The 14,930-nt window shown below is 40.8% G+C and overlaps 1 protein-coding gene across 4 annotated transcripts; it reads right to left on the bottom strand.

Annotated features, from left to right (window-relative positions):
- Positions 1–12: 12 nt before the first annotated feature.
- On the bottom strand, positions 13–10,021 carry hvcn1 (hydrogen voltage-gated channel 1). 4 transcript variants are annotated; one of them, XM_030062190.1, is made up of 7 exons: positions 9,769–10,020; positions 9,482–9,612; positions 4,057–4,284; positions 3,634–3,738; positions 2,233–2,464; positions 1,724–1,836; positions 13–523 (listed from the first exon to the last, which is right to left on the bottom strand). In XM_030062190.1, the coding sequence occupies exons 3-7, from the start codon at positions 4,228–4,230 to the stop codon at positions 467–469; spliced, it is 681 nt and encodes a 226-aa protein (XP_029918050.1). In that variant the 5' UTR covers positions 4,231–4,284; positions 9,482–9,612; positions 9,769–10,020; the 3' UTR covers positions 13–466. The 4 variants fall into 4 exon arrangements, with proteins under 4 accessions (XP_029918050.1, XP_029918052.1, XP_029918053.1 ...); XM_030062192.1 differs by having other exon boundaries at positions 4,057–4,279; XM_030062193.1 differs by lacking the exon at positions 9,482–9,612 and having other exon boundaries at positions 9,769–10,021.
- Between the last annotated feature and the right edge of the window lie 4,909 nt (positions 10,022–14,930).

The following is a 14,930-nucleotide window of genomic DNA, read 5'->3' as shown; positions in this document are numbered from 1 at the left end:
ACATACTTAGAAATTAAAGTAAGAAAAATAATTTCATCTTATGTACATCAAAGATCTGTAAAGATTTTTTTTTTCACATTTTGAAATAATACAAGCATATGATGATTAATAGCATGGCCTTAAAGATAACAAACTTTTAGCTATGTGGCCTCCAGTAGCATAACATTTCTGCACACATAAGTATCAACCAAATAATGAAGACATCAGAAAGTTTGAAATAAATGATACATACAGACAAGTCACTGGTTTGAAGCAGTATGATGAAGAATGCAATTTGCTGTGGAATGTGATTTGAAAGAAAAAAAAAAAAAGCAACCCTGAAATTATGTTTAAAATGAAACTGTTTCATGGAATACATATGCAAGTTCATAATCTGAAAAATGTGTATAAAGTACATTTTTTTATGAGCATAATGCAAATGACAGAACACATGAGCTTTACTTTATGAGCTCATGAAGTTGATGAGTTAGAAGTGTATGGCATGCTGTCGCAGGAGGTCTCGAAGTTTACTGTTCTCTTGCTCCTGGAAGAGAGGCAGAGAGAGAGCGCAAGTCAATCTGAAGCTGGCACAGGTGGTGTAGGTTCATTCTGAAGCTGGCACAGTTCTTGGCACAGGCTGGCACAGTTCTTACGGTGCTGCTGAGCAAAAGGGGCAGACACTACACTATGAGATTGACTCCACTATTCGGAGTTAATGTAATACACTACCTTTAGCAGTAAATAAGTAATATATTGTGTTACCAATATAATTTCCATAATATTATCACAGTTAGAATCAAATTAAGCATTTATTCATATAGAAAATATGAAACATGCTCCGTTCATATCATCAAAAAAGGGAGAAAAAAAATTGTGTCCCTTTCATACAAAACACTGAAGAAGAAGATGTTTTCCTGTCAGCAATTCAATCACAGGTGATCAACTGGTCATAGCAGTGTTGTATAATATATACTTTTTTTTGCAAATTTTTGCATTGTAATATAGACTAGGAAGTGCTCTTGTTTAGGGAGTTTGAACAATGAACAATATTAGTATAACTAGGAGATCTGCTGAAAAAAGTTACATTATTTCCTGGTTGTAAGCAGCGACCGTCAGGGCTTTGCTGTTCAATTTCCCAATGCAGCATTTGATATCACATTTTAGTATCTGCTCAGCTCACGTGGAACCTCAGCAGAAATGGTTCCAAAAATGCTATCAAATACCAGATACTATCCCAAAGTGTGTGTATCACATTGGGCTTGGATGGTTGCATTTGCATGTTTTAAAACTCACTTCGAGTATTGTGGAGTTTGCCATTGACTCCTACATTGTATATTGTAACACAGTTTTGAAAGCATTTCTAATATCTTAAATGCTCATTTTTATCATTCCTATGCAAGCACTATCTATCTATCTATTGATCTGTCTAAGGAGTATACATCCATACATCCATACATACAAGACCTCAGCTTTGCAGTTTCTGGCCCTACAACCCCACTAGCGTAACTTAACCTTTCCCTAATGGTAAAGTTCACCTCTAGATGAAGGCACTATGTGCATGTCTAATGCTGTGTTCAAGGGCTTGTTTGTGTCACAGATTCATTGGCCAAATTTCATAGTCATCAAGAGGAAACTGGGAGTTTTTGGTTCAAGTAACACAGACAACGACATGCACGGACTACCCTGGCATGGAGACTTGGTTTCCATGTTTAAAATGATTTGGAAAAGGCTGAAAGTTAAGCACCAGCTTATCAGTGCGCGCCTGTAGCTCCGTAACTCTCGTGACAAGGTGGTCGTAGCTCTCCTTCAGCTTGTGGAGTCGCTGGTTAGCACGGGTCTTCACTGACACCAGGATACCTGTCATACATTCAAACACTGATGAGTAGGGTTGGTTGACAATTAACAGTTAAAGTTAATTGATTACTGGTCAAACCAATAAAGCCTTCTTGAACTGATAACAATTATTAGTTGCAACCCTGCATCTGTATTGAAGGTTCTTCTACAATGACTGGGCTTTAGAGGTAAAATGTTATAAGGAGATTTGCTAACCAATCCATTTTGAACATATAAAAACTCACAAAAAATATTTATGAATGAGATTTTCATTATTATTTCCAATATTTGTCCTCTTCCCTCTGATCATAGAGTCTCATTAACTTATATGTTCTCTTTAACTTAAATACTGCTAAACTGCCACATTTCTAGAGCCAGTCCACTGGTCAAGTGCCAGTCCCTTGGACAAGTTGTACCTACCGTTAAGAATTCTGGCCACCCTCCAGAGACGCAGCAGAATGAGGAAGCCCATACCATCTAAGGCGTCCTCATTGGAGATGAAGATAATGTCCAACACAAAGGACACCATCACCACTAACGCATCAAACACCTCAAACTTATGTTGGAAGAACTCAAGGCGGTAGGCATATAGCTTACCAACCAGTTCCACCATGAAAAATGTGAGAAGTGCCAGACTCAAGTAGTGGAACACCTGGAAAAAAAACTTACGTGAGGGGTCTGGAAGAAGACCTGAAGGCTTGTTTGGTCAAACTGAAATACACTTGTATTTGATAAGTCAATCACATACACTTATTAGATCCCCACACAGGTCTGATACTGTGTGGGGATCTAATCCCCACACAGTATCTGCCACCAAATCCATGGAGATTTTCTTGTGAACACTTCTGAGGCTACAATTATTGGCCAATTCTAACAATGTTTGGTATGGACATGGTTGTGGTTCGGTCAGGGCAGGCAACCATGAGCCATGGAGAGCTGAGAGTGTGCAAGTTTTCATTTCAACCAAAAACTACATCAGGTGAGGACAAAATGGTTTTTTGCAAAGTCTCCCTCTTCTCACCTTTGGTGAGGTGTAATGTAGCGCAAACTCCTAGGTGTTAACAATTTAGTTACATTTAAGACTTCAGGACCACTTTGAAGACGTATTTCAGGACCATATGAGGCAAAGTATGAAGGATAAGGAAATGGAATCATATTAGGAAATAGGTGTCTGGTGGCTGCTGGCGGCTTTTCTCAGCAGCTTTATGTTTTTCCTATTTCATGTGTGACTCAAGCCTTTACAACTATGCCAAATTTGAGCATATTCTTGCAAATACAACAGCAGATTCATGCTTGTTTCCCAGAATTGGTAAACAAGAACAAAGTGCACTAGACTCCATCCATGTTTTGCTAAACTTACATTTTCCCACTGTAGTTCTGCTGGATGTAACAGTGTAACAGAGGTTGAAGTTGATTAAATTATGTAATTTCATTGTTCACACTGTGCACACTTCACAGAGCGGACAAATCTAAAGCTTTCCTGTCCCTGTGTTTTTCCATGGCACCTCCACACTGAAAAAATGGCTACATTAAAAAAAAAAAAAAAAAATCTGAAAAGTTTGTGATTTCATAAAAAGTACCTCTGTGGTCCAGCTGGTTTTTAAGACCTATGACAAACCTACTTAAGACACTGTAAGACTTTTTTTTACACCTAAAATTGAGATTATTGAATTGCAGATTTTTAAAGACCCGCAGGAACCTTTTGTTCTAGTTTTGATCTGTTCTAGTTTCAGGAGTAGTTCTTTACTTTAAGCGTAATACCGTGTGACTGTCTTTGTAAAGACTGATTTCTTGCGCAGAAAACAAAAGTCCTTGTCTCACCTGTGCAGCAACATGGCCATGTTCTGAATGGTTTTCAGACAGATCTATCAGCAGCTCAGCCAGAACAAAGATGGCATCCAGAATTACCAAAACCACCACGAAAACCTGAGAGCAAAGTCACAGATTCAGAGACAGTTACTTAGAGAATTGATAGTAGGTGCAACTCTTTGTGCAACATCTCTGGCTAAATAAACTATGAGCAAATTCACCCAAAAATACCCATGGGAAACAAACTTTGGTACATCAAACCCCTTGAATAAGTCACTGAAACTTCACTTAACTTCCCCCTGTCTCTGATGCATTGTGTGGATCATGAGCAAACAGTAAGAACACGTTCAGAAAAGGTAATAATAGGACATTATTCACATAGCACAGACTACTGCAAAAGGTGGATGAAGAGACTGTGATCATGTTGTGAATTACCTGAAATCGATTGGAGCTGTAAAGCTTTCGAAGAGAATCCCTGAAGGTGAGTTCTGTTGGATACTGACCAGTAGCCGGACCCAGTTCCTCACTGGCCTCATGGAGCTCCTCTTCTTCCCACTTCACTGGCTGCACATCACCCACAGTGGTGAAATAGTTCAAGTACCGAGCCATGACACAAGGCTTTAGAAAAGGTGTGGGCCACGTCCCACGATCCCCTCAGCTTACCTCAGGGAGAATAAGGGATTACACAGGTGACTTAACTGAGGTGGAAAATGTGGCACAGGAAGAAGACAATGCATGTAAGTGGCTTGGTCCTGGTTCTTTAGAATTTAGGGCTATGCTAGGACTAAGCTACATTTAAAGAGACAGTTCACCCATTTTGAAAAAATTAATGTTATTTCACTTCCCCCCAGCTGTTGTGTAGGACAGTAGTGATGCTATCTTGCTCTCATTGTTACTGAGTGCTGGATACTGGCTGGATGCTCCACATGCTAACTGTTAGTCCACTGAGCTGGACTTCCCCCCAGCTAACATTCTTAGAAACAGCCACCTTCATCCACTCAAAGAAGGTTTAACATCACCTTACAAGAGCCACTTTCTGAAATTAAAATGCACATACCGAGTTGCTCACAAATTATAGTTTGGCTCAAATTACTGTTTACAAATATATATTTCCTGTTAACAACATCCAGAAAGGAACTTCCAGGAACTTCTGCATTTCCTGTATCATTCAGTGCCAGAGAAGCAGTAGCCAGCACAGAGACAGTAGTAGATTAACAACAAAAACAATATAATAATAATAATAATAATAATTTTAAAAAAAACGTTATTTATATAGCACCTTTCACACAGGAGGTGTAGCTCAAATGCTTTACAATAAGATGAAAAAAACAAGATTATAAAACAGGCGATTAAAACAAGTGCAAATATACTGCACAGTAAAACCAGGCAATCAACTGAAAAAGTTCATTGCCTGGTTTGTGGAGGTGGTAAAACAGAAGTCAATAAGATATATAAAAGATGGAGATAAAACAAATTAAGATTTAAAAACAGTAAGATATGTAGAAACAAAGGTAGACATAAGAACGCAAGACAAAGGAAGACATAAAAACAGTAACATGTAAAAGAACAAACGAAAAGAATAAGACTAAAGAAATGTGACAGTTAAAAACAATGATGAATAAATAAGTTTTCAACTGTCATTTAAAAATGTTCACAGAGCCTGCATGTCTTATATCCTTAGGTAGGGAATTCCATAATTTTGTTTCATAATTAAAAAGGCTGAGCTGCCGATTTTCTTATTAAGAGATAGTTTGTATCTAAAAAAAAAAACAAAAAACAAACAAAAAAAGAAAAAAAAAAAACACCAGAAGAAGATCTAAGAGGCCATGAAGGATTATAAAACAACAAAAAATTAGTAATGTACACCAGTCCTAACCCACTGAGAGCCTTATAAACAAGCAGTGGAACTTTAGACCCAAGACCCATCCAATAATTTGATATTATGGATTATTTCTCCTCTGTTACCTTTCGTTACGGAGCCGATGCAGATTGCTGCTGAGCAGCATGGATTAGGGGCGTGTCACAACAAACTCGTGCACTGAGGATGGCTGAGGCGGAGCAAATGCACACACCAGCCAACTACAGATCTCAAGCTTAGAAACACTACGGATTTTACGAGAGACAGACAACTTGACAAATCAAATGCAATTTGCAAAACGTACCATGCTGCTGTACACACTTGAGATGGTGATGGTGACATGGTGTGACCGTGGAGGCGTCCGCCAGCGCCCCGGCTACCCCACCTCATGTTTAGATTCATCTCAGGCTAACAGCCCCAATAGTGGTGAGTAAAGTATTGCAACTTTTTTACTGGCCATCTGGCTAAAAGCTCCACCCGCTCAAAGACAATAAGAGACACTATGGTCTTGTTTATCTGTAAAGATATCCAGGAGAACAAGGGCTTCCAATACCTCCTGCTCGTCTTAGAGCAGAGGTGCAAAATACCAAATAGAAAGCTATTTACCGAGAAACAAAGCCCTGCTCTGTACAACAAAGTGAGACTGGAGATGGCAGAGTCCTTGGCCAATGCCCAAAGAGTTGCACTAACAGTGGATGGAAGGACGTCATGCGCCACTGACTTGTATATTACAGTCACAGTACACAACATCGATGAGGAGTGGCTTTTACAGGAGTGGGTGTTCAATGAGGCGCACACAGGGAATAATCTAGCAGTTTTACTGCAGGATATCTGCCATGAGGGCAAAATTGAAGACAAGAACATAGCGTTGGTCACAGATAACTCACAAAATATGATACTGGCCGGGACTGGTGCTGTGATGGACCCACGCATGAGATACATCACACACAAACTGAATTTGGACAGGCAGAAAGCCCTGAATGTGGACAGGCTGTCAGGACTTTTTTCACAAAAGCCCCCAAAACAACTGAAGCTCTATGTGAAATGCAGACCAAGTTACACCTGCCCAACCAAAAGCTAGTCCGTCATGTTTCCACAAGATGGAACACTTCCCTTGAAATGCTGCTGTCAAGGAAGATACAGAGGGGAGAAGCCACAGTCAGCCTGACAGAGGACGACATGACACTGACCCTAGAGGTCATCAAACTGATGTCCCCCCTGAAAGTGGCAACCACACTCCTCAAGAAGAAAATATCTCCAAGACCTCCTCCACTATGCCCCAGCACTTTATGTCTGGGTGGGGATATGTTGCAGTGGTGGGAAAAACAAGACAGTGGATCTTCTACTGCTTTCAGCTTTGGCAGAGAGCTGTCTGTCCATACCAGCAACAAGTGGACCCTCTGAAAGAGTGTTTAGCACCCCTGGTGACATAATTACAGCACAGCGCAGTTTGCGTCACCCTGATCGTGTGGATTGGATCATATCACATCAGTACTTGCTACTTATGCATCTTTAATGTAATTGTTGTTTGTTGACAGTGTATCAAGATGTGTATTGTAACAGCCACAGACCGGAGATGCACAACCCTACTGAATACCCAAATGACTGTTCACTGAACACCTGGGTTGTTCTAAGTAATCTCTAACATCATTTCTTTAAAATTTTGATTTTCCTTTAATAAATACAATGACTATAGGTTTTGATAACATGGTAATTTATTCTACTTGCAGACATTTATACTGCATTCTACATTTCATTTAGCTTTGCAACTCAGAATGACATGGTATGTCAACATCTCTTCAGATTTCTACACATGTTGTACAATCTAAGTTTACTTCTCCTTTTTAAGTTTGCAACATCATGTTAAGAAACCAAACCAGCAGACTGGTGGCAAAAGGAAGCTGAATCACACTTGCTTCAGTGTGGGTCAGAGCAGAGTTACAGCCACAGCTGATCTCTGATTGGCTAAAGTTAAAGGGGCAGAAAAACAAAACAAAGCAAACCCTAACCTTAACCCTAACCCTAACAAAAAAGCTTAATTTATACAGAATTTGTTGTATGAGGTGGCAAACCTCTTAAGTTTCTGACTTTTCTTGTCCCCTGTCAGAGGGTGCAATGAAGTTTCAAGAACAGTTTCTAGCAATTTGAGATACATTAAATGGATAGTTCAACCATTTAAAACAAAGCTTATATTATTTCACTACCCTCTTCACTGTTGTGTAGCACAGTAGTGGTTCTACCTTCCTCTCATTGTTACTGAGTGCTGGATACTGGCTGGATGCTCCAAATGCTAACTGTTAGCCTCCTGCCATTGAGGCGGACTTCCCCCCAGCTAACAATGTTAAAAATATCTGCCTTGATCCAGTCAAACTTTTAAATAAACAAAGTTTAAGTCTGATGATGTGTAGCAGAATTTCTATAGCCTGAAATAGCATAAAGTGTATTCCTAAAACAGTCAACAGTAAAAGTATTTTCTTGTGTGGTCTAAGGTCTCTGTGTGGGTCCTTAGTTACAACAGTGAAAGGTACGTGGAGCTCTGTGTTGCCTGCTGCTCCTCTGGGGTGGACTGATACGGTAAGTGCAGAGGTTACCAGATCTTTCTGGATATTGGTAACGGCAAAAATACAGTTATAGCACTCAGTATTCACATGTGCATTTTAGTTTCAGAAAGTGACACTTGTAAAATGATGTTAAACTAGGGCTGCACGATATGGACAAAAGTTCATACCTCAATATTTATGCCAAATATCTTGAGAGCAATACAATATATATACAATACGACTATGAGTTCACACACATTTGAAGTGTTGCAACAGTGAATATTAGGCATTCTTCAAAAAAAAAAAAAAAAAAACAGCCTCATAATACAAACTGGATGTAAAAACTGCAGTTACTTCACAAAATATTTTACTGATCAGAACAGACCAATCAATGTCTTAGGCTAACCCTCGCCCTGAATTTGACATCATCTACACCGAGATATTAACATCATGCATGTTCAATTCATATGTAGATAGCTATATGATAACAACAGATCTTTCAGCCAATCCTAGGATATCCTAGGATAGATTTATGGATAACATCTAACACGTATACCACAACACCAATACTTAGCCTATGTATAGGCTACTTACTATATCTCCATCACCATGATTATCATCATCACCCCATCATCATCATCATCATCACCCCAGTGAATGCAAAGGCCATGACCCCTGTGCTGCATGCTGTTCAGAGTTGTCAGTCAGAGAAAGCAGCGCTGTGCAGCCCCTGGCAGTGGGCTGTTTCACCTACAGCCAAGATGTGTGCGCTCTGCAGCCGTGCCCAACTCCAGTCAGAAGTCAACGGAAATGTAATGAAACCTTGTTTATGACAAATGTATGTTGTGAGCTTCTGAGCATCGTTTGAATTTAACAGTAAAAAACGACATACTTGAGGAGAACGGAACATGAAACTTTTTTTCTATTCACACTGCTCTCCACCTCCGTCCACAGTGCATCATTTGGGCGGAATACACCAAATCATATGACCTAACACAGTGAAAATTTATGTTCCTCCAGTTGTCTATGTCTGTTGATTAATACCCGCCCAATATTAACCTGAGCGGCGTGCAGCGGGGTCTGCTGTTCTGGAGATCAAACAGAATCTAGACAACTTTACTCAACAGCGTTGCATAAACATTTCCTGTCAGCTCTTGCTATAAAATTAATGCAACAGTGTTTCGCTATTTGGTCCAAAGTAGTCGGTTTCTAGGCGTTAAACTGGTGGGCTGTAGCTGGAGAACAGTCTGGTAACGCGGGCAGGCCAGTGTGAGCTCGTGATTTCACACACAGCATTTTTGTCTCCCAAACGTTTTCCTGCGTTATCTAACTGTTCACCGCAGCCACCGACAATAAACCAGGGAGAATAAACCCACTCGACATTAAACTGGTGAGAGGCCTCTTGCTTTAAATTGTAGTTGACTGCTATACAAGTGATTAAGTAGCGGATTTAGTGCCTTACCTTTATTTCTCCACTTTTGTCTTTAGGACGCTGGTGTAGGCTGTACTGCTGTTTTTAAACCCACTTCACGTTACTTCAACCCGAAAAACTCCGCCTCTGCCCCAAAACTAGCTGCGATACGTCCCATTCCTCTGCGCGGGGAGAACACAGGGACTGCCGCGTTTCACTAACATGACACTTCTGTTGCCTCGCTCATCGGCCAACTTGCAAACGTCGTAAAACACAATTTAACGCCTCTGTGGATAAGTTTAGATACATTATTCAACTCGGCACCAACCAACACTTACTGTGGAAACTGGTTCAGTTGTCACCAAAACGTCCACGGGTGGAGAGGGTGTGGGCTGTTTCTAGGAGTTAAAATTTCACTGACATGAGGTCTCTGAACTGTTGTTCGGTGTTTTGAATTACTGCCGAATTGAAGAGTTATTCCAGTTATGTCAGTAGAAAGACTTGGGCAAAATGAATCAGGCATGTATGTTTGACGATGAGCAAGTCAGCATGAAACTGCCCGACTTTTGTACTGAGGCTTGTTTACAGTACAGAGTTTCTAGGCACTGCCCCAGGGTCCACACAGTTTTTCCCTCCGCTCAAAGCAGCGTATTTGACTCCTTACAGCAGGAGTGGTACTCTACATCAGAAGTGATGCAGATGGTGGAACTATCAGAAGCTCAAGTGTTGCTGCCCTCGGAGGAATGAATGATAGAGTCATTTGTTTTGTCGAACATCTCCATGTACATTTGCTGTTAATTCATTATTCTCTTACAGTTTCGTCTGGCCACCATCAGAATGTCTTTGACACATTTTGATTAGAGTGTTTTGTCCAAAATAAACAACACAAAGATTTACAAAGGGAATTTTTGTCCTATTCATCCTGGAATTGAAATGGAGAAAATAAATAAATAAAATATTGTCCTAAGATATAGGTTGTTAAAAAATACCAGCATATTGTATTTCATTTGAAAGCTGAATGCATGTTTTTATCAGTTTTAATACATGCTTAATTTTATCAAGTCATTTCTTAATGTGTGGCAGTTGTTTGCATCAGACATTTTCTGCAGTTATTGATCTGTATGGATGTGAATTTCTACAGTTACTGATCTATATGGATGAAGCACAAATTCTTCTGAGGTCCTCCACCTTTGGACACCTTAGGTGTCAAGCATTTCACATTGAAACCACAGAACCTGAATGGAGTAGAACAGTGATGGAACTGTTTGCCATGGTCATTTGGCTGGTACAGGATAAAATGGCATTAGTTGCTACTCTGACAACACATGTTAGTAGGGCTTTAAAGTGAGAACTGTTGTACTCTGGCTGCTTGCTAAAAGTAGTAATCATTAATAGTTACCGCCAATTGGTCCAGCAATCATCCATTCCCGTCCAGCCACAAGACGCCTCTCCATGCGCCATACTTCAAAGGTCGTTGCGTCATTGCAGCAAAACCCCTCACCTCAGCAAGGTTCTGACTGTACTTTGGTTTATATTTTTAGCCTAGTAGAGCAGACACATTTGCTGGCCGCTGCTCAGAACATCCTGCTATGCTGATTTGACTGGGAAAGTCCATTTTACCCCAAGTTCTTTGGTTGCTGTTGCTGCTTTTAAAAATGTAAATTATATAAGTCTAAAGACAATACAGGGTTTTACCGATAGGTTGGGCTGATATTGTCCATTTATGAAACATTAGGTCATCCAGTCAGTTTTGTGCATTTTATTTATGCATAAAATTGTTCAATCATTCATCCATCCATTGATTTTCTTATCTAGGTCAGTCCCTTTCTCTAGCAGCTTCCTCCAACTATTCTGACTTTTCCTCTAACTATGTGACTGAGCAGTGGCAGAGTTGAGCAGAGCAGAGCTGCTCTGAACTCTTCCTATTACTGCACAGAATGAGGCCAGAAAGCCCTATGGAGGAATGTCATCACGGCTACTTGATCTGTGATCTAATTCTTTCGTTCACTACCCAAAGCTTGTGACCCTGGGTGAAGATCAGAATGAAGACTGACTGGTAAATCAAGAGCTTTGCTTTGTGGCAATTCTCTGTTCACCATACAGTGCCTACATGTGGCTATACATATTACTATAGCCAGTCACAATCTTTTACCCCTGTGAATAAGAACCCAAGGTATCTGAACTCCCTCCATGTAGAGCTGCTGCTTCCCCACCTAACCTGGATGGAGCAGGCCACCATTTTCTGGCAAACGGACATGGCCTCAAACTCAGAGGTGTTACTCATCATCATCCTGACCACAGAGCACTCAACTGCAGACTACCCCAGTGCACACTGGAGATCATGACCTGATACTGCCAGAGAGATGGCATCCAAAAGCAACAGAGATGCCTCCCTAATGTCCCTAATGGGTACTCTCCAGCCTCTTACATTCCAACAAGGCACACCCTTGTTGGAATGTAATATCTACAAAATGTATACGCTTAACATGTCTACTATTTTTTTCCTCAAGCAAGCAGTTATATTTTAAAATTCCAATATCATTTTCCTCCCTTTATCCAGCAACTGGTTTCCATTCTTTCCACTACAATATGAAAATTAACTTTCAGAGACTTCAAACTTTCTTCACTGTCATTTTGGGGGTTCAGGTTGACCCAAGTGCCGACATAGACGACAGGTTTTATTGAAGGGTGAGGGGGAATGGTGATGATGATGTGATGGCTGGATGAGGCAGAGGGATGGTGGAGAGTGGCTGGAGCCAAGGTTTGTGAGGAAAGGCAGACAAGGGCAGAGGAAGTGAAGCATGCAGGCAGGCATGGGTGATGGGTGGAGACAGGGGTTAAAACAAGCTAGGAGAATACACAAGTCCAGCTGGAGTGAGTGAGAACCAGGTTGTTGTACCGCAGGGCTGATAAGCTGATGGAAAGCAGGTGAGCTGCTGACGACGAGGAGCAGGTGTGCTGGTGGAGCCAGGAACCTGCCCTGCGTTCCAAATCACATAGGCCCAATCCCAATGTCCACCCTCACACACTCATTGACTTTGAGGCGCGCTCCCGTTAAGTCCGTGAGGGCTTAGGGTTGTCCCATTGACAAATCATGAAGTGCGTGAGGGATCTCTCCCGGACTTGAGCCCTTAATGCACCCTTTCCGTAAGTGGGCATCTCCGCAGACTTAGCATAAGGGAATTACCCATAGTTCATTGCATTGTGACATATGACATGATTCCCCTGGGGAAACCAGCTGGCGGCCGCGATAAAAGCGAAGTGAAACGAGCGAATTTGTAAACAATCCAATCCAATCCAATCCACTTTATTTATAAAGCACAATTTTAACAAACACAAGGTTCTCCGAAGTGTTGCACAACAAGATAACACACCACAGGATAACACAATAGAAGCAGAATAAAAAGGTAAAATACACAATAGGATAACACGATAAAATAAGATAAGATCAAATAAAATAAGATAAAATAATAATAATAAGAATAAGAAGAAAAGATAATATAAAATACTAAAATAAAATAAAATAATAATACAATTAGAATTTAAATAGAATAAAATATGTAAAATGCACTGCCCGCACAGCATAAAAAGAAAAAAACATGGAGGATGCAATCAGCAGTGACGCTGCAAAAAAGAAAATGTTCTCATGTGAGTATAATAATATATATATGATGGCCTTCAGAAACTAAGGAAATAAGCAGATAGGCAATGCATAGGCTATTTGTTTTTTATCTCTTGGCAAACTCATCAATGCCTTTTGTGAGAGTAGATCATTTTTTAATGCTGTTTTCACAACTCCTCAAAAATACCACGCAAAAAACGTAAAATAAAAAGTCCCAAAGCTGCGATTGTGAGAAACATGATGCATTGCTGTTGACAACCAAACAAAGGGCTGTCCCATTCCCTTTTTACTACTTCAGCCCCTTGCAGCCTCACACACTCAGTCACTTTCCAGGTGCAGCTACTTAAGTCAGTGAGGGCTCAGGGCTCAGGGCTCAGGGAGGAGATTGAGATTCAGCCATACTTCTACTTTTTACTTTTAGTATGTACTGCAGCTGCCCTTACAAAGTATGTAGTGTGGTATGCACTATGCATGCGTATGCATACTATTGGGACACACTACATATGTCATCCCTGAAGTCTGACCCTCTCGCTCACTTCCGCCGTCGTCCGTAGCGCCACATTTGAATGTTGTTGTCAAAATGCCGGTGCTATTTCATACTTTGGAGATGCAGCAAATTGCCTCTCACCAAGCCCGCCAGAGACGTGCACGTGCACACTGTCGGAGGTGCCAGAGAGCTCTGCTGCTGTTATGTCGTAATGTATGTTGTTGTTTCTAATAAACTGACGTGATGATACTTACATGCAGCATGATTCCTTACAGTATAATAATGTGCATATTTCTGTCAGTGTTATTTTCGTAGTTATTCACGTGTTCACGTAACAGTTCCATGCAGGGCCTGTTTATATGTGGGCGTGGCCTGGCATGCTCAGTCGGTGTGACGTAACTTCTGCTGCACAAAGGATTGTGGGTCAGAATGGCCAGAGCAGCATGCTGAAATGCATACTGCGAAATCTGACCGGATGTAGCAGAACATCCTGGTACTCTTGGCATACTGCATCTGACATACGATGTATTGGGACATACTAATTCTTTTTCTTGCATACTAAATAGTATGGTAGTATGGGTATTGGAACGCAGGGCAAAGCTGTGTTCCAACCACTGGTCCGGTTGCCTCAGAGGCAGGCTGAGGATACTTCTCGTCTTTCAACTCCTCTTCATTCCTCTCCTCTGCTGGAATCTTCTGGGCTTCTTTTTCTTTAGTATTAATAGTGTAGTGCAAACTAACTTGTAGCTTCCACCGCCTGAAATACCACCAACAACATGTGAAATAACAGGTGTGCCTTTACTTGCTACCTAGTAACCAAGTGGGCAAATAGTCTATTTTCTCCGTGTGCCATGAGCACGTTTCACAAGAAAACACACTGACAGTAAGTACATTGTACATGGCCAAATCTATATCCCATGCTTGGCAACTCCTCTGATTCTCCTGCCCCTCTCCTGCTTTTCTCCTACATTTTCATGACATTTCAGAATCTGCCCATCCACTGTATTTGTTAGCAATAGAGTCACAGCATTACGTACTTATCTGACAGTTGTGTCCACACTGAGACAGACTTTAGAGAGAGGGGAGGAATATAGGAATATTTTTGTGCAAAATGCGCCTGCCAGGTTTGAAAAAATAAATCAGCATGTCAGCCACAACAGCATTGAATATGAAGACACATCGAGTTATAGCATCCAACCAGTCTTGTCAAATATTTACGAGTGAATGATGATCACATCATAACAAAGGGTAAGACCCAGTAATCTCTGTGATTCTATAGAAGTATACAGTAATTCATTTAGGTTGGGAAGTGGGCAGTGGCAATGATTGGGGGCTGAGGATGGATGATTGAAGTCCTGCTGAAAAGTAAAAAAATGGGGGGAAAAAACATG

This window comes from Myripristis murdjan, chromosome 10, assembly GCF_902150065.1.
Source record: "Myripristis murdjan chromosome 10, fMyrMur1.1, whole genome shotgun sequence".
NCBI classification, from domain to species: Eukaryota; Metazoa; Chordata; class Actinopteri; order Holocentriformes; family Holocentridae; genus Myripristis; species Myripristis murdjan.
The sequence above is the reverse complement of the archived record's forward strand: the minus strand, read 5'-3'. Positions and strand labels throughout refer to the sequence as shown.

Excerpts from the sequence above, each read along its gene's own strand:
- hvcn1 (XM_030062193.1), bottom strand. The coding sequence starts at position 4,230 with ATGGCTCGGTACTTGAACTATTTCACCACTGTGGGTGATGTGCAGCCA. Across the intron at positions 2,465-3,633 it reads ATGGCCATGTTGCTGCACAG|GTGTTCCACTACTTGAGTCT; the intron begins GTGAGACAAGGA and ends TTTTTTTTCCAG. Across the intron at positions 524-1,723 it reads AGGCGCGCACTGATAAGCTG|GAGCAAGAGAACAGTAAACT; the intron begins GTGCTTAACTTT and ends CCTCTCTTCCAG.